The sequence below is a fragment of the Tachypleus tridentatus genome, chromosome 13 (genome assembly GCF_004210375.1).
Source record: "Tachypleus tridentatus isolate NWPU-2018 chromosome 13, ASM421037v1, whole genome shotgun sequence".
Taxonomy (NCBI): domain Eukaryota; kingdom Metazoa; phylum Arthropoda; class Merostomata; order Xiphosura; family Limulidae; genus Tachypleus; species Tachypleus tridentatus.
The window spans coordinates 147,750,798-147,772,232 of NC_134837.1; the positions used below are offsets into that span (position 1 = coordinate 147,750,798).

The following is a 21,435-nucleotide window of genomic DNA, read 5'->3' on the forward strand; positions in this document are numbered from 1 at the left end:
GTAGACTTACTGCTGTACCAGCAGAGGACTAGTACATGAGAATAGAGTATAGAAGTTAAAATCTATCTATTAGGTATTTGCATGTATGTTTGGATATATATTGTATTTATATATCTCTCCTCGGATCTTTTTTACAGGGTAGAGTCATAGTTTTGAGGGCAATTAAAATATTGAGGTCTAACGAAATATTCACAGAATATCTGTAACTTAGCACGTTGTTTACTGGAATATATTTTTCCATTTCGTGTATAGATGTTGTAACCCGTCAGCTCAATTTCTCACTATTATGTATGTTAGTAGGTGACACTGATGAACACTCTTCGGAGTTTTACTTTGTTCCTTATATAGGACACCAAGAAACGTTTTTGAAATAGGAATAACTTAGTTTAATAGAACGATTAGACAGGAAAACATTAGTTTCAAGACATATCTTTCAATAAATAGGAACATGCCAACCTTTTGTATCAGAATAATGAATATCTCTACTAAAGGAATGACAAGAAATAGGAACGTGAGCCTCCGTGTTGGTTGCTTCCATCTTGTTGACTACGAACGTGATTGGTTAAACATAAAAAATGTTTTTTGTTTTCTTTCGAAATTGGTCCAAAAGTGTTCAGCGGTCATAAATATTTTCATACCTTGAGTTATATATTATAGAAGTAAGATATAACCTTCTATTATGTATGTTGTTATATGATGTGGCTTAAATTCCTAAGGAAGCAGTGTGTTTTTGAGCCTTAAGCCTCAGATCTGCAATACTTGAGCTTTTGTTATTGAGTCGCTCAGCAGCCATCAGAGCAGAAAGGGTGAAAGGATGAGCTGAAGGATAGAAGAATAAGCTAGGATGAAGTCGCGAGGTTCCTTGGATCACATGACTGCCTGCTCCTGTTGAGTAGTACTGAAGTGCCGCCAAAAATGCTGGGTCAGGATACTGCAAGTAGTGTCGGTTAGACGTCAGATATCTTTCATGAGACAACCGAGTGGCGGCACTGCTAACATTCATGTACGGAGCTATACGGGAAGATTCAATGGGCGTACTCGTAGCCATCATCAAACCTGAAATTTTATAAAGAAAGAAGTAATTTAAAATTTATATAACTCTGATTTAGGTCTTTTACGTTAAACAATGTAATAAGACGCTCCAAGTGGTAATGTTGAAGTAAAATGGATTAAAATATTTGATATTATATTATGCTAATGAACCGACTTAGTTTCAAAATATTGAGGTTAAGTTTAATATTCAAGGCCTATCTTTAGATTCAAAATATAAACTTCCAAACAAAGTATAGAGAGGTTAAAATTTATAATGTTATAATCGTAACAAAGCAGAACTACTGTTACAATGCCAATCGCTTATTCAGTTCATTTTTAAAACTTCTGATGGTCTGACTTATGATATGAAATAAAAATGAATGGCCACTGAGCTTATATATGTAATTTATATGAGATACAGTTTAACTTATGTTGTCATTCTGAAGTTAGCTACAGAACTTAAAGTTTCCTATGGGGTTTATGATCTTATATAGATATCCAAGAAGATAAATATTTTATTCCTCTGTAGAACCCTTGAACAAAATTGAAAACAGCCAAATACAGCACACCGTTATGACTTGGCAGCAACTGTTTAAAAATGTCTATTTGCAGAACATAGCGGAATTACTTCCAAACAGTGAGTTGGACACCTGAACAAGGGAGACATTTATTGTTTGTTATCAATCGTAGGTTTTTGTCAAGGCTGAATTTTCGCAGCTGAAAACAAGAATAATGCCAATGTACAAACGATTAGAATAAGCATCCACGAGACCAGTCTGGATGCTAAATCACAAAGTGTTGCATTCCTCTCATAGCAATGCACAAGACACTTTCCAGCAACGATACCCAGAAACACTACATCCTGTGGAACTGTATTGTTAATGTCACACCTTTTAAAGAACACATTTTACAACCTTTTTGTACTGCTTTATGCCTGGGAAATTGGTTTTGACTTGAACCAAATGAATAATAATGCTTACCTTAATAATGCTTAACTTATCAACGTATTGCTGGAAGTAGTAAAAGTAGCCTACACTTTCACTGTTTTACCTGACACTAAAATGCCCTGTAAATAGTTTTTCTTCTTCTGAGAAACGACTATCAATAATTTTATTTAAAGCATGCAACAATAGAGCAGGTAGTCATTACAGTTTATGGTGACCACACTCCATTTTGAAGTGAAGTGTCATAAACTGAAAGAATGTAAAGCTACTTTAACTAATGCTAATTTACGAACGTAGGTTGAACGATCAGTAATATGTTTTCCAAACCCGATTACGGATAATAAAATGTCTAATTTGTAGAAAAGTAAACTGTCGGGATGATTGACACTATACTGTTATAATGGTCTTGCCTTGATGTTGTTAAATATTTTTAAAAAATTATAATTATTATCGAGTAGTTTTCTGCAAGGTAGAATAATTTTTCCTTGAAATGTAAATAAACCTTTGTAATATGTAAAATATTATCAGAACGACACAGGTGGCTCACATATTGATTCACAATCAGGAGTAGACTGTAACCGTATGCTTACAAGTTTTGTTTTTGGTTTTTTGAATTTCGCGCAAAGCTACTCGAGGGCTATCTGCGCTAGCCGTCCCTAATTTAGCAGTGTAAGACTAGAGGGAAGGCAGCTAGTCATCATCACCCCCCGCCAACTCTTGGGCTACTCTTTTACCAACGAATAGTGGGATTGACCGTTATATTATAACCCCCCGGCTGAAAGGGCGAGCACGTTTGGTGCGACGGGGATGCAAACCCGCGACCCTCAGATTACGAGTTGCACGCCTTAACCCACCTGGCCATGCCTGGCCGTATGTTTACAAGTAGTAAATGCAAGAGAATTTGCATTTTTATTATTGATATATATTGTAAAAGATAAAAAAGTCAAGTATGTGCAAAGACAAATGAATTTTTAATTTTACTAAACAATCATAATGTACTGTCACAAAAATATGACGAAATATTTGCCTACAGAAAATAAAAGTAAAATTGATTCACATCTACGTAATGCAAAATATGGTATATTAGAATTAGAAAATATATAAACAGATAATCTGACACTATATACAGGTTTATAGAAGACCCTTGTGTGATGAAAAGTCCTAGACTGAGCACATTTGTAATTCTCTACAGTGGGTGTCTGTGAACCGTTGGCGATAACTTTCAACAATAAACATACAGCACAAAATCCACTTGTTTTAAAATAATATATTAATTACTTTTTTAAACAATACAATTATTTTCTAAAATAATATATTAAAACAAGTCAAATGTATACAAGAAATAGTATTCTATACTCTCTTATTACAATACAATCTGTGATAATTTTATTTTGATAATTCCCACTATACGTTTTTTTATGACTAAACTCACAAACACATAGTTAAGATGTATCTTTCAAACTAAATTTTTAACTCGTATTCATACTCCGATAGAGGTCTAGAACATTACACACGCTATTAGATTTTATGATGTAACAAGGAAAAGTAACTGCTTCTAATTACAGGAAAGTTTAAGTTAATCTATCAATTTAAATTAAATTATGGTCATTAGAAAGGTTATTTGTGTTGTACTCTTGGTTTTACACAGAACCAAAGCTCTGAGCTACTTATACCATCCACCAAGAAAAGTACTTGTTGAGCATTTCAATCATACTAACAGCTTTTCGGTAATAACATATGGTAAAACTGCATTTTTTATTCTTTAAGTTTCGTCACATTTAAAAATATAAATAACACTGATTATTTCCGAACAACTTAGTGTGAATATCCTGCTTACGAAATAAAATTTGGCATCAACATTATTCATGCCTCCTCATTTCAAAAGTAAATGTAGAGCTCTGCCTATGTGCGCAGCTCTTAAAATAGTTTGCAATATATATGTATAAGATAATATTCAATTAAAACAACAAAAAATCTCAGAATGTTCTAGTAACACGACATAATAATATTACAGTCTTCAATTTACAACAATTGGACTACACAACTTTTGATTCGTTAGCAGTTATCGCTTTTAAAAATAACTAGATTACTCATTTGCCTAATATTTCCCATGTAGATAATGATTCAGCGGTAAAAGGCGTTCATGTCGAAAACTATTCCTTAATAGAATGGCCCCGGCATGACCAAGCGTGTTAAGGTGTTCTACTCGTAATCTGAGGGTCATGTGTTTGAATCCCCATCGCACCAAACATGCTCGCCCTTTTAGCCGTGGGGGCGTTATAATGTAACGGTCAATCGTACTATTCGTTGGTAAAAGAGTAGCCCAAGAGTTGGCGGTGGGTGGTAATGACTAGCTGCCTTCCCTTTAATTTTACACTGCTAAATTAGGGACGTCTAGCACAGATAGCACTTGTGTAGCTTTGCGCGAAATTTAAAAAAAAAAATCTTTAATAGAAATCATTCCTAGAGATCCGGTTTTCATTTGAAATCTGGATAAGCCTGACATTGTTTTTTGTTAATATCATCAATTATTTTAACCATTTCTTAATTAATTCAGTACACAAAGAATACATTACATTCGGAAATTTTCATTGCCCTCTAAGCCTGAGGTTGAGTATTAAAACATCTGAGAACTGGCGCTTTTTCACACTTACTATGGTGTTGACGATACTTTTAAAATACAAGTACTGATAAGGTATTCTCGAATGTAATGGGTAGATTTTAGTATTTAACTTGGAATGAAAACTAATGAAACTTAAATTGATCCTTACATATTAATAAATATTATTAGTACGTCTTGGAAATCGTTTATTGCAGTTAAATTATAAAAAGAAAACTATAAAAATTCATAGAACCAAATGTCAAGGCTAGTTTTGTCAATATGCATATTTTGAAACTTGTTATTGCAATCTTTTATAACATTAAAATTCGTTTTTTTCCTTCTGAAAATTGTATGACATTTTCCTCATAATTTATTGATCATTATAGGTTAATCTCCTATTATGGCTCTAATACGTAAGCAAAATATACATTTTTATCAGACGACATTTAGATGTAGTGCATGAGTCAAAGATTTTCATTTAACATAAAACACTATTTTTAATGCAGCATGTTCATGTTATAAATTCAGATAATTTTCACATTATATTATAGTGCCTTATTCTCTGATGTAATAATGACATTGAAGTTCTCTGTTCAAACAGAAAGTTTCTAGTCACAAAGTGTCAAAATTCTGCAACGATATTAAGTACTTACGGCAGGATTGTAGCGAATCGGATGTTAGTCAAGGTCATCATTAGTAGCTTTTGTGACTATATAAGTCTAAATATTAATTAGTTAATTTTATTACTATACTTTATTTGCATGTTCTACGTAATTAGCAGCTAGTAACAAAAAGTGAGTAATTAACTTAATAATTGACTAAGGAACTTCGGCAATCACGTATTTGTTTGTTTTTGAATTTCGCACAAAGCTACTCCAGGGATATCTGTGCTAGCCGTCCCTAATTTAGCAGTGTAAGACTAGAGGGAAGGCAGCTAGTCATCACCACCTACCGTCAACTCTTGGGCTACTCTTTTACCAACGAATAGTGGGATTGACCGTCACATTATAACGCCCTCACGGCTGGGAGGGCGAGCATGTTTGTCGCGACTCGGGCGCAAACCCGCGACCCCCATAGGCAATCATGTAAGTTACTACTATAATAATATTGTTTTAATTCTAAATAATAGTTCTTGTACATTTATGTTAAACGATTAATTATAAAAATCATAATACTCTTGGGAAATTTACTAATTTTTGTTTAACATTATATTTTTGGCATTTTAAAAACCTAGTCAGTTCTGTTTTGCTTTTTTATGTTATGTTTTACGATAATGATACGTTCTTATGCGTTAGATTTATATTTTACATTCACATTCTCGACTTATTATTTATTCACCATATAGTATTTTATACCATATTTCGCAGAGTTTTTTAGTTTGTTTTGATATTTAGCAACGATTTTTTGAAGATAAATAATTAGCTGTTTTTTTTTCTGGCCATAACTATTGACCAAAATTTGTTATAACTGTTAAATTCGAAAGCTATTTGGGCAATAGTTGAAAAATGCTTCTAAAAGTGTCAGGTCACGCCTTCATTTTCAATCGAAAATGACGCTTGTTTGTTTTTTGTTTTTTTGGAATTTCGCACAAAGCTACTCGAGGGCTATCTGTCCTAGCCGTCCCTAATTATATGAAAGAAAGGATATATTTAAAATATTAGCATGCTGTATACGTTAAGAAGTTAACTGAGACTTAGAGTTTTTCGATGTTTTTTTAAATCAGAAAACCGTAATGTAGAATCATACCCCACCGAAAAAGTTATCAAATTGTTTTAAAATTTAATTTACATTTCTCTATAGCAATAAACTTGAACCATTTGGTTAAAACGTTAATTTTTTGTACGTAATTAATTTTAAAATAAATTAACTTTTAACATCTTCATAATACTAGCTAATTTATGATGGCTTATAAGATTTTAACAATGGGAAAAATTATTAAGGTAGTTTTCTGTCATTTATCCTCTGTTTGAAATGTTTTATATTTTTCTTTGATTTAAGAATTCGATTACTATGGGTATAAGTAAAATATGAATTAAAGTGGATAAGTATAACTGGTCTACATAAAGCATTGAAAAACAGCTTTACTTTGTAAATACAACACTAGTAACACAATAGAACTTTAACATTCAGTGTTAACTGGCCTACACAAAATATTGAAAAACAGCTTTACTTTGTAAATACAACACTAGTAACACAATAGAACTTTAACATTCAGTGTTAACTGGCCTACACAAAGTTTTGAAAAACAGCTTTACTTTGTAAATACAACACTAGTAACACAATAGAACTTTAACATTCAGTGTTAACTGGCCTACACAAAGTATTGAAAAACAGCTTTACAGTAGTAACGCAGTAGAACCTTAATGTTCAGTGTTAATTGACCAACATGAAGCATTAAAAAACAGCTTTACTTTTTAAATACAACACTCGTAACGCAGTAGAACAGTAACATACAGTGTTTAATTCGCGAGATTCTCTCCTAGGTTAAGGGGAAAGCTTGTGTTAGTTTGCGCTGCTAGAAAATGACTTTGATATCAAATGATAGTTGGTTTAGCTTTTTGACTCTCGCTTGTACCACTCGCTTAACGTGCGAGAGGTGCGGGAGTCAGTTATGTTTATAGGAAACTTTACACTCCGAAATGTTTTATATTTCTCGAGTGCGAATTAGAAGGTAACATATATATATATATATATATAGAGAGAGAGAGAGAGAGCTACAAACGATAGTCAGGCGTAAAATCTTTTACATATCATCTTAATTTCCCACCGTTACCTATTACTGAGATATCAAGTTGATGTACATAGTCAACTTGATTTACGGTTAACTTTCTTGATTAGTTTAATTAATGCACGTGTTATGAGGAAAATAACCTAATTATTAAACTTTAATGAATTATTATAGGGGCTGGACCAAAATGTGTTAATCTTAGTCAAGAATGTGCTTAATCCATAAACTGTAAATGATTGCATTTTGTACACATATTGGTTATGATAAGCTTTAATGATTATTCTTGTGTTGGACCGCCAAAATTTAATTGACCTGTAAAATTAACGGATTGCGACCTAACGTACATACACAGACTCCTCTTTTGGATTTATAATTATCAACTCATAATAAAAATAAGAACTAAATCATTTTCGTTTACATCTAGATTTTTTTTTTTTAATTTCGCACAAAGCTACTCGAGGGCTATCTGCACTAGCCGTCCCTAATTTAACAGTTTAAGACTAGAGGGAAGGCAGCTAGTCATCACCCCCCACCGCCACCCTTGGGCTACTCTTTTACCTACGAATAGTGGGATTGACCGTAACATTATAACGTCCCCACGGCTGAAAGGGCAAACAGGTTTGGTGCGACTGGGATTCGAATCTGCGACCCTCGGATTACGAGTCGAACGCCTTAAAACGCTTGGCCTTGTCGGGCCTACCTAGAAATTGGCGGATATTTAAGATGTTTATAAACTGATCAATTCATTTGTTTTGAACTTAGTGATAAATAAAACCCACTATCGACTTTTAGGCTACTCTTTTACCAATGGACAGTGTTTAAAGGGCGAATGTTTTCAGTGACAGGTATTCCAGTCTGCGACCTTCAGAGAGCGAGTAGAACATCCTGACCATCAGGCCGATGCAAATTACCTTAGATATTACAACATCTATCATAATTAAAATATTAGGTTGGTAACGGCATTGCAAGTAAAAAAGTTAAAATATTGTTTTTATTATATATATAGTTAATTTCAGTATATTAATCAGACAATAACTAACAGCATAAACGTTTTATACTTGTCTTTTTCTGCTATCTGTTCATGGTCGTTATTGATAAACATTTTAATTATGAATTATTTTAGCCATTCAGTTTAAACCTAAAGATATTATATTCGTTGCATCTTCCTTTTGAAACATATCTGAATATTAGGTGCGGTCACATTTTAATGTCTAAAATATCTTAAAGTCAAGCTACACTTGAAATACTTCTCCTTGTATGTATATTTTAAAATAATTAATTACACTTGTGTCTACAAACATACATTCCTAGTCAAAATATTACTAGGATACTTTGAGGCTATGCCAAATTCTAGATGCAACTGTAGCTGTCCTTTACGAAAGAAACAGAAATATAAATACGTTGGTGCTTTCCTCAGTGTAGATGACAGGGGAACAGAAAACCCCGATACACGATGCTATAAGATTTTTATACTTACTCTTCTGAACATGGTTTTCATGTTTTCTACACTTGGCTCTTCGGTTTTGAAACCACACCTGCCAGAAAAACAGAAACATGATTCAAACTACCGTCATATTGTGTTTTTGCTACCATAAACAATGAATAAATAAATAAATGAACTTTTAAATTTAAAAGTGGAATGCTCTAAAGGTTAATACTATGAAATTGCACGTGGTCTCGAGGATATAAATGTAATTTGAATAGAGCGCTTTCTCTATCACGCCTTACTGCGAAACGTATTCTGTTTGATTTTTTTACTAAAGTAATACGTTGTCATAGAGATGAAGAGAAATAGATATTAATCAAGTATTATCAAAATTCAAACCCAATTGTTACTGGAGCCATATCACTATTTACGTTCGTTAATAGGATGGCTTTAGTCGGTTCACTTGTTTCTGATAAATTCAATCTTGTTAAACGACAATTGATAATGAATAGGTTGTACGACAGTCCAAATTTAAATTGGAATTATGTAAATCCGGCTGCGTTGAGTCGACTTGAAATAAACGCTGCTTTCTTAATTGAATTCGTTCGTCCCTGAGGCTTTACGCCATACGGCTGAAACCCGCGGTGCTAATGATATTACCTGTTTGAAATCTCCGCATTTATTCTGCTTTGTTTGGGTGATTTCTCAATGTGCACATGAATTTATGACACTCTGAGGGTAGTATATTTTAATTATTGGCCGCGAGAAATCCTGCATTAGCTCAGTTTTCTATACACGAGTTTATATGGGTACACATAAACGATAAAAACACGAAATGCCAAATAAGACATAGGCATGATTGTTCGATGTTTAATTAATTTTCCCTTTTTGAAATTATCTTTTATTAGAAGTGTGGTAAGAATTTAGAAAAATGGGATCGCTTTTTTTTCGATTCGACGCTCAGAGTGCGTTCTTTATGAGTAATTCTAATTACCGTACTGTTCTCATCTCCAATGTTTATATTGTTCACCAATAGTTTAAGTCCCTAAAATGATTAATGAAAACCGAATAGAAAACATATAATCTTCATACACTTCAGATTGTATCTTTTATTTGAATGGAATCCCAAAATACAATGAACCAAGAAAAAGATTAAAATTATAGAACAGAGCGCGAACTTGTGTGTGTTTATCGATGGATGGGAGAAATTATTTCACATCATTAGAACAAGTGAAAGCTATCCATGTTTTGGTTTGTTGCCTTCATTACACTTGTTTATAGCGTCAAATTCGGTGAAAGTGTATGCTTGAAATAGTTGTTCTATAATCAGGATTAAAGCTTGTTTATAAAGAAAGACCAGTCATTTACATAATATTTTATTCTAAATTAGCATGTCATCATTATTTAAAAAATGTAATGTTGTGTAAAGACCTCTAATAATAATGAATATCTCCATAAATTGGCTCAGCATGGCCAGGTGGTTAGAGCGCTCGACTCGTAACCGGAGGGTAACGGGTTGGAATCCCGTCACACAAAACATGCTCGCTCTTTCAGCCGTGGGGACGTTAAAATGTTCGGTCAATCCCACTATTCGTTGGTAAGATAGTATCCCAACAGTTGGCGGTGGGTGGTGATGAATTGCTGCCTTCCCTCTAGTCTTACACTGCTAAATTAGGGACGGCTAGCACAGATAGCCCTCGAGTAGCTTTGTGCGAAATTAAAAAAGAAACAAACTCTCAAAATTTGTCATTATATGAATAAAAATACCAAAAGAATATACCTTTGTAGTATATTACACAGAGCAAAAAACTAATTAGGATGATTATTGAACTATTTTAGTCTTTTCCTGAAACACTAAGTAAAAGATAAAGAAATTACATTGGAGCATATTTTAAGCACAATTTTAAAAATATTATGAATTAGTATGAAATTTAGAAGCTTACCTAGATGACGTTCCCATCAATTTTATGATATAGTCCTAAAATGTAGGAGTGAATCCATGTTAACTGCAAATATTTGTTTTACACATTCTTCTTAACATGCGGTTTCTAAATCAGGAAAGCTCGGTATGGCGGTGGGTGGTGATGACTAACTGCCTTCCCTCTAATCTTAGTCTTAACACTGCTAAATTAGGGACGGCTTTCGTGTAGCTTTCCACGAAATTAAAAAATCAAACACTCTAAATCAATAACGTGTAAAAATAATGTTTTAGATCTAACATTTTTCTCACAAGTTATTCCCCATGAGGCCTCTTATTTAATACCACAACTCGAGAAACAAACTATTCTCTGAATCGCTATTTATATATATGCATTACATAATACTGCTCTCCGCGGGTATCGAAACATGTTTTCTAGCAGTATATATTCACAGACATGTCAGTGGGGAGGGGGAACCACTTTTCACTAAAAGATTACGATGATGGTATGTATCGAGTAGGTTAGTTATGAAGAATTGTGGTTTATTGTTTATCCAAGCCGAATGCAACGTTTGCTATTATAACTTTAAATGGATTCCAACGACTATAAAAATTTAATTTCTTGATTCTGAAGCACCAGTTACCGTTGAAAACATATTTTCATACAAAATGTTACATTATTTTACAGAAAATGAAACTACAAACTTTGAGTTTAACGTCAAATATAGTAGACATTATGTGTCGTTTATTAGATAGTTTTGAATCCGGTTTTTGAAACAAAATTATTTCTTATTATAAGTGCTTATTATTAATACATAATTTCTGTACATGATTTACTGTATGCAAAATATGATGCATGTAATTTGTTTGTTTTTTAATTCAACCCAAGGGAACATTAAAAAAAAAGAGACAGAAATGTTTACTTAATCAGTTTAAACACTGAGCTGACGGACTCAGAAGTGGGATCGTCTTATTTTTTACTGAAAAGAGGCAATGGCATGTACTTATTCCTCACCAGTTAGAATCGTTAGGCATATTTTCACAAGGTCACAATCTTGGAACAAATAGGCCTTTTAACGATGTTAACGACTGGTCAGTTTCTAAACTCGGACTAATCCGGTTAAATGCAATCACTGAAATTAAATAGTTTGTTGCTTCAGACAGCCAGATACCAACGTCACTTCTACGGTTCCCTTGCCCCTTTATCTCAACGATTTATTTTAATCGGTGTTTATCAAGAGGAATTATCTTATATATCATATATGTCCACATACAAGACAGTGTTGTTTTTTTTTTTTTTTGTACATTTGAAATTTCGCAATGATGTGCCGGAAACATAGATGTTACTCCTGTTTTACTGGTACATTGGTGAATAAAGCAGACAACACAATTTACTAGTGATCCCATACTTTTCCCTTTGCATCTTCTTGGACACTTTAGCGACAAACTAAGTCTAGTTAATGAAAAGTTTCAGCTTCTATAAAAGTAACATTATCGGAAGAACTATTCAATCAGCGTAAAAGCTTGTGCTAATCGCTTCGTCACGGGTGGTGGAAACCTTCCACCTCTGTATATTCGTGTCATTCACAAATTCACGTGGCATAGTGGGTATAACTGATACAGCCAAACTGCTTTAATCTCGTGTAAAGTCGAGAAAAGGGACTATTTGTATACAGAAACGTTAGTCCATAGGGATTATTACTACCATGATCACAATGCTGCATTATATATTTTGGACAAAAGATTATTGTTTCGATGTAATAGACGTAAATATTAATAGTTTTGGTAGTTTTGAATATGTTTTTCATGATGTAAAAACGTTCAACGTAATCTTCGATTTTAAACTGTGAACTGTTAAATGATATGAATTCTAATTTGTATAATGAATGTTTGGTATATTGCTTCTGTTTAAAGTTTCAGATAAAATGAAATATAGTCCATTTTTCATTCAAGTAAAATAGACTGCACAGGAATTCGCATGGACTGTCCTAAAAGCCTTGAATGAATGTAATTCACAAAAAAACTAAAGCATTTAAAGTAAATTGATGTATTTTGTGGCAAGCAAGCCAATGCTCTAAATATACAGAAATGTTCCTTGGTGGAGAGGAATTTTCCCAATAAAATGCTCTCGAGTTCTTTTTTAAGATATTTGTTATCGCCAGGCTTATAAAGTACATGAAACTCAGGAGGGGTATACGTTCAGCTATAGTGGAAAACACAAAATATGCTACTAGAGAAAACTCAAGTGATTCACAGTAATTTAATGTTGCTGATTTCAAACAGGCAGACAGAATTTCTCCATCACCTCCACTGAGTTATTGTAAAATCTCACTATTTTACCAGAACTATGTGAAATACCATGGAATTAACTCACTACAATAGATTTATGCTGTGAAATTAAGTGTACTAGCCAAAAAGCACAATTTTTGATAATTTTAAACACTGACTGTATTGTATTGGTGTAAAATTCCAAACGTATTGTTCACAAATGCTACTTTTCTCAATATAATTGAAGAGAATATGCCCTCGAATCACGAAACCCACAGGCGCTTTGTTTCGTAGAACATTCAAGAAGTCCCTCGACTTAGCATAAAAGGGACAGAGTCCAAGCCTCTCTCTCAGTCAGCTGGTTACTTTGTCTCCCTCCAATCTCTTTCTTCGTATCAAACCCATGATATAATCAAATTCTGCAAAATTTTCTTTTTCAAAATATTTTAATTTTTAATTCTGTAAACATGAATTATTTTATATATATTTTTCAAATCATTTGAAGTACCAGGTGCTTCCAATTCAAGTAAAGTCCGAAAGTGCAGAAATTGTCCAAACAGTTTTTGCTGCATCTGTGATAAATATATAACAATTATATAACAATTTCATGAAAGAAGAATATCACACACATGGTAAAGGTAGATTACTACCACTGTTTTTGGGATGAAAATGGTGACCAAGGAAGACATTTGGCTTCACGTGTGTGTTGTACAAGTTGCACATCTGAAGAAGAATAGTACAAGAACGGCACTTGCATTTACAGTGATATAAAGCGAGTCCAAAGATCATCTAACGGACTGTCATTTTTGCAAAACTAATAATTATGGATATTCAGGCAAATCTGAACAACACAATAATATCCAGATATTCCATATGGGGATGGTCTTTCAGTGCCACATACACTAGTGAACTGGGAAACAGAAGAGTTATCCTGCAGTAAAAGACAATGAAATATCTTCATCCTCTTTATCTAGTAATGTAACACTTCGATACAAATTACTTCATTAATCATAGAAGAAGAGATAAATTATCTGATTCACGACTTGCCTCCAAACGAAGCAGCATCGGGAACTTCTTCACTCTCATTTACGGCAACGAAAGTTAGTAGCTCAAGAAATAAGGGTTTCAATTTACCAAAGTCACCATCAAAGTCTCGCTCCTCGTACCGCATGCAAGATACTGTATTTTAATACAAATGTTGATGCACTTAATGGAAGAACTGGATAGTGATCATCATCTCAAAAATGGAGATGTTTTATCGAGTCATCTAAAGTTAGTTTGAAGGATGTACTTTTGCACAGTGGAAACACTACGCTACCGATTCCTGTTGCTGTGAAAGAAACTTATCCAAGCACGAAGATTATACTTGAGGCCAAAAAAGATTATCACCATAGACGGAATATATATGTAGTGATCTAAAAGTTATTGCACCTCTGCCTGCAGAGTGGTATATTAAACATTGTTGGTTTTCTATCTCTGGCATAGCCAAGATGATAAAATCATTTCAAAATGAAAGAATGGCTAGTTAGAGAATTACATATCAGGGAAACAGGATATGGAGTATCAACCTTTAGTGAATCCTTAAAATATTCTTCTGCCCCCACTTCATATTAAAGGAGGACTCATGAAGAAGACAGTTTGTATTGTTGGTTAGCTACAATAGGTGTACTATAAACTTTTCAGTTATCTGTCTGACAAGTTTACAAAAATCAGTGAAGCAAAAATTAAAGAAAGTCCAGCATGACTAGATGGTAAAGGCACTCGATTCGTAATTTGAGGGTCGCGGGTTTGAATCCCTGTCATACCAAACATGCTTGCCCTTTCAGCTGTGAGGGCGTCATAATGTTACGGCGAATCCCACTATTCGTTGGTAAAAGAGTAAACCAAGAGTTGGCGGTGGGTGGTGATGACTAGCTGCCTTCTCTCTTGTCTTACGCTGCAAAATTAGAAACAGCTAGCGCAGATAACCCTCGTGTAGCTTTGCGCGAAATTAAAAAGACAATGGAACAAAATAAAAGAAGGTATCTTTGTCAGGCTATAGGTTCGGGAAGTGCTGATGGATGATAATATAGAAACAGTACTGAGTCAGAAAGAACTTGTTGCCTGGAAATAATCTGAACTGGTTGTCAAAAGTTTCTTAGACAATCAAAGATATGAAAAATATTCTGTGATGATTGATGACACAATCAAGAACTACAGGAAAATAGTGTCTAGGATGTCACTGGAGATGCACTTTTTACAATTCCATTTAAACTACTTTCCAAATGATCAAGGTACAGTGAGCGATGAACGTGGTGAACGCTTACACCGAGGTATTTCTGCAATAGAACAGCGATAGAATCCTGTTGTGATGGGAGATCACTGTTGGTTCTTACAACGTGAAACTGAGAACATACATAAAATGCGCAACAAGTCAAGTAAGCATTTTGTAACAAAACATAAAAATTAATACCACGATGAAAGTTTTGAACATAGTGTGAACGTATTTGCAGTACATAATCATATTATACTCATTGATTTTTTTTATAAAAATGGTATTGCTATGGTTTTGAATATTCTTAAATGCAATTTTTAATAAATAAATAAAGCTAATAAAGAAAGTTATTTTCACTATATATGACAATATTTTTTATATATCTACCATTACTTGAAAACTACAAATGATAAGCCATTGTCAACATAATTTTTAAAATTAACGTCATAAATTATTTAGAAATAGTTGCATTTTTTTCTAGTAACAAGGAAATAAGTTTCGTTGCCCTGTGGTATTAATGGTAACATAATATTTCATACTCTTGTCTAGCGGGAGTGTTTAGAATGACTGAAATTTGATTTCACAAACAAAATAATACGAAAATAGTTGTTGGTACAGTGGTAAGTCTATGAATTTACAACGCTAAAATCAGCATTTCGATTCCCCTCGGTGGACTCAGCAGATAGTCTGATGTGGCTCTGTTATAAAAAAAACACACACACGAAAACAGTTCATTCATTAGATAGCTTCGCATTAAAATAAACATAAAAATGAGTCATATGATCATCACCTCAACTAATACATAATTTATTTGCGCTTCTGTGACTCAACTATAAAAGCATTCTTAATATCAGCCTGAGATTAAGAAAAACATTCCACAACCTCACAAATAAAAATCAAGATTTTGTCTTTACTTATTCTAAAACTTCATGTTTATATACTTTACTGTGTTGTTGTTCTCCAGTGGCACAGCAGTACTTCTGCGTACTTATAACACTAGAAACTGAGTTTCGATACCCGTGATGAGCAGACCACAGAAAACTATTGCGTATCTTTGTGCTTAAATCCTTCCACCCGAAAAAAAACAAATAAATACAATGCTGTTAATTTTAAGCACATTTGAAAGATATGGTAGTAATATATACATACAAAAGATTAGACTAGAACTTCAGCTAGTAACGAATCCGATTATAAATGATACGGAGCAAAAATAGTAAATTTATCTTACAACAAGGAAAATAACTTTCATATCTTATCTTTCTCTTTCTACTGGTATTCTTTGTCAAACTTGTAATTCTCTAGAAATGAAGAAATGTGAAAACTTGTGGTATGTTTTTCAAGATGATCAACAAAATGTGGGGTTATTTGTAGCTTCCATCTTAACTCTACGCATGATTAACTATAGAATATCACAGTGCACAAACTATATTATTTATTTTGTTTGTTTAGAATTTATGTGTGAAATTATGCAAAGGGCTATTTATCTGCATATACCCGTCACTATGTTTGAGCTGCCAACTATTAAGCCACCATTCTTCGATGAATACTGGGATTTGACTTTTACACTCAAAGTGCACCCACGACTCCAAAGTGCGGAGCCAGATTTTCGGCAGCGAGACGTGAACAATACATCCTCTGATTTATAGGTTGGGTACGCTAACTATATATCACATGTGATCGTATGTATGACATCAAGTCTTCTTAGTTATTTGATATTTTTCCGTTAAATGAATAAATAGTGGTATGATAAACAAAATGCTAAGGGCATCACGAACTTTAGCTTTAATTCTACTCAACATACCTTTAACAATAACTTGTGATAAGGTAGTTTTGTTACATCTTGTGATATATGGTGAAGGACCTGTATGACAACTTGTGTTGTGACGGAACATACCTTTAACGATAACTTGTAATATGATGAAACAGATTTTTAACAACCTTTAATGTGTAGTAAAAGACCTTTATAGACATCTTGTAATGTGATGGATCAGATTTTTTAAAATGTTAACTGAAATATGTGATAAGGGACCTTAAAGACAGCTTGTAATGCGATGAAGCAGATTTTTTATAACTTGTAGTGTCTTCAATGGACCTTTAAAGACAACTTGCGGTGTGACGAAACAGATGTTTAACGACAAATTGTAATATGTTGTAAGGGATCCTTAAAGACAACTTATAATGTGATTAAACATGTTTTTGATAATTTGTAATATATTTAACAGACCTTTAAAAACAAGTTGTGGTTGACTGAATAAACATTATATATCGACTTGTAAATGAATAAACGGGTCTTTAAAATAACTTGTGATGTAATAAAGACAACAGCTTGTAACACGATTAAATAAATATTGGCAGTTTGTAATTTGATTGAACAGATTAATAACTGATACGTTTTATAAAACAAGTACCAAGCAATAATCTATATCATAAGATAAATTATATTATTTTAGATTTATTTTTGCTCATTAAAACTACACCAATATTAATTAACTTAAACTAATGGCATTATTGATGTTTTACGTGCATTCCACAGTTATTATTAAAAGCAAAAACTTATTTTTCAGTCATGATCTATAGACGACATTTTAGTTAAACGTCTGTAAATATTTTTGTTAAGAGAACTCTCTTAAGAATAAAAAAGCATAACAAAAAGCTTAGAAGTTTATTGCTGATTCATATGGCATCCTAAAAATAGTCACTCTCATACATTTTTAAATTAATCCAAATAGTTAAATTTGATTTATTTAGAATGAAATGTAGATTTACATAAGATACACATTTGTAAAACGGTCTTACATTATTGACTAACATAATATTAATATTAAGTGACTCAGACAAACTTCCTACCTGAACACGTGCTTCTGAAAGACCTAGTCGCTGAGATAACTCTTCTCTCATAAAAGCATCTGGATAATGAGTTTCATCAAATAATCTCTCCAGTTCGTTCAACTGTTCCAGTGTAAAATTAGTGCGAGATCGACGTTGTTTGGCTTGTTTAGGAAGAAAGTTTGAGCTTGTAGACGTATTGTTGTCACAATGTTTCGGTACTTTAGCCTCTTTCAGGTTCAAATCCTTCCCAACGTCATCATTAGAGTCGTCTTCAACATCTATATTTTTAGGTGTATCAGAACGAGAGATTTCTCTCTCTGCGTAAGTGCTTGTTACTAAATCCAGGTCTTCGTTATTGGTTCCTGCAGTTTTTAAAGGTGTTGACCGATTAGACCTTTCCTGATCCGAGAGGGAAACTTCCATAATAGAATCTGAAAATATGTTGTTGTTGTTTTTTACTATAAAGTCTCCATACAAGGAAATTTTATGTTTATGTGAATTTAACCCTGAATTTACCGATTTATTTTTATACCCTTCGTCACTGGTAGGATCCATGTATTGCATCATTTTAAATAATTTTATGTTTGTATCTGTTGCAGAACTCAGTGTAAAAAATTGACCAAGAAAGTGAGAAAGGGTTAAGTGTTATGCTGATATTAGTTTTGTTAATTCTTTAATGGCTAATCTAGGGACGCTGTAACCAGCAAAGACATGGAACCACAATGAATTCAGTGCATAAATAATTCAAAGGAGTATGTTTATTTAGCAATGGAATCCATATAGACTCTATCGTTAATACAAATTTAATAAAAACAAACGTTTCACTAAAATTATCTGTTTATTTGTTTGTTTTAATTTTGCGCAAAGCTACACGAAGGCTATTTGCGCTAGCCGTCCCTAATTTAACAGTGTAAGACTAGAGTGAAGGCAGCTAGTCATCACCACCCACCGCCAACTCTTGGGATACTGTTTTACCAATGAATAGTGGGATTGACCGTAACATTATAATGCCCTATCGGCTGAAAGGGTGAGTATGTCTGGTGGGAAAGTGATCCGAACCAGCGACCATCATATTACGAGTCGAGCGCTCTAACCACCTGGCCATGCCGGGCTGGCCTTCGTATAATTTTGTGCGGAATATAACAAACGTACGAATGTACAAAATATATACGTGCAGACAGTTGGTTGGTAAAAAGTTAGTATTTTATACAATGCAAAAACAGCCTTGATTCAACCTGTAAAGAAATAGTACGGACCATTACAATATAAACTTATTCTCAGTGAACTTATATTTCATTGAAATATTAAAAAGAAAAAAATTAAGGTTGCAGACACACACACACACATACATACATATATATATATATATATAAATTAGCAATAAGCAAAATAATTATACGAATACAATGCATATCCTATCAGGTTTAAACAAAGGTAAGCAATACATCACGTTCATAAAGACTGAAAAATAGCTGCAGTGAAAAATTGGATGCGAGATATCAAAATAATGTACATTTTCTTTTGTTATTCATCATCCACGTTAAATAACGGCTTAAAGTATCTCAGATTTAAGCCTGTCCGCAAGCATCGCGGATAATTTATACATGGAATAAAAATATAATTAGGAGCTAATATAAGTACTTAAGCCCTCAACGATCCGCATATAACCTGTGATTCGTCGCCTACAGCCAGTTCTAAGAAAGCAATTTTCTTAATGTAGCAGAATAATAATTAACATTAAACTCAATAAACATTATTAAATATTTTACTAGTATAACGCAAGTCGATGGGAGTGGTAAGTAAATATCCTTATGTTGTCATTCCATTTTCTTATTGGCACAAACATATGTACACAACAATGATGTCCAGAAGATTATTATGATATATATGCTATTAAACAAGAAATCAGTACTTCCTCCTCATTCTAATAATGCAGTATTGTCATGCACCAGTTTTTGTTGTTTAGTAATGTATATATGTTCTTCATTATCTAGAGTTTAAATATTTTGCTGATGACCACTAAATGTGAGTTTCAATATATACATGCATATTTCTAGTCTCAGGTCCAATTCATAACTTCGTTCTAACCAGAAAGCTACAATGTAACTTGTACCCTGGATTGATTTACCTGACTTACGGTATCGACGGGAGCTGTTTTAGTTTTGCTGTTTGAATAATTTGTATAAGTAGAATATGCATATATACCCCAAATTTACGTCACTAATGAGAGAGGGAGGTCAAGCGTTTTAGTTTAACATTTCTTTGTAATTGAAATACAAACAAGGATAATGACTATTTCTTTAATTAGACTTGTTTATTACCAACTGACTGTTGTTTAAAAGTGTATGGTTTGGTTTGTTTTGAATTTCTCGCAAAGCTAAACGATGGCTATCTGCCATAGTTGTCCCTGATTTAGCAGTGTAAGACTAGAGGGAAGGTAGCTAGCCATCATCACCCACCGCCAACTCTTGGGCCACTCTTTTACCAACGAATAATAGAATTGACCGTCACATTATAACGCCCCCACGGCTGAAAGGGCGAGCATGTTTGGTGTGACGGAAATTCGAACCCTCGATCCTCGGATTACGAGTCGAGTGTCTTAATCACCTGGCCATGCCGGGCTTTTAAATGTATTAAAAAACAAGGTGTTAAATGTAATAAATTCTCGTTTTTGCTCTTGATTATCTGAAGTTGTAGATATGAGCATTTCAGATTAATAAATTAAATAGCCTTTAATTAAAACTTTATGTATTTAAAGCCAGCTGGTCTGATGAGATTTGATACTGAGCGAAAGTGCTTGATCACAACAACAAATGGTAAATGAAGTATACTAAATGTTATTATTACACATATTTCAAATTTGGGTCAAATCAGTAATGACAATCGCGATGACAATCGCTATAAATTCCATTGCATGGTTACTGAAAATTACACTTAATGTTGGAAACAGTATCTACTGAGAAGACATAATTCTATATTCATAACTTTTTCCTTTGTTAATGTATTTCTATTTTTTCAACCTGACATGAATCTTGCTAGAAGCCATTAACTAAACTGCTACTGACTTACAGCTTATTTAGGCCTACGTATGCAATCTGTTAAAGAAACAACTTCCCACCACCTACCCTTCCCTGACAAAATTCTAGCGTCACGAATGCGTATCTAATTGTGATTTGTTATGTGTGGTTCAACGATAAGTCTGAGGATTTAACTCTAAACACCGGGAGGGCATAACATAGATAACCTATTGTGTAGCTTTGTGCTTAACTATAAACAGAAAAACAAAGCCTCTTATTAATAATTATGTACAAATAAAAGATATTATAATAATAATAAAATGACGTAATGACAAATAAAAGGTCATTCTGCTGTAATCTGTAAAACAATAGAAAAATATTCCCGCTTCTAAAAGTAAAACTCATGAAACTAAATAA

General features: G+C 33.3%; 1 protein-coding gene across 1 annotated transcript in view; it reads right to left on the reverse strand.

Annotated features, from left to right (window-relative positions):
• Positions 1 to 384: 384 nt before the first annotated feature.
• The window catches only part of LOC143239566 (ALX homeobox protein 1-like), a 38,088-nt gene continuing 17,037 nt past the window's right edge, over positions 385 to 21,435 (reverse strand). Inside the window, exons 2-4 of the mRNA XM_076480760.1 lie at positions 18,020 to 18,432; positions 8,784 to 8,841; positions 385 to 1,056 (exon numbers count right to left, since the gene is read on the reverse strand). Coding sequence (XP_076336875.1) covers positions 704 to 1,056; positions 8,784 to 8,841; positions 18,020 to 18,432 — 824 coding nt within the window. The 3' untranslated portion in view covers positions 385 to 703. The remainder of the gene's footprint in view (positions 1,057 to 8,783; positions 8,842 to 18,019; positions 18,433 to 21,435) is intronic.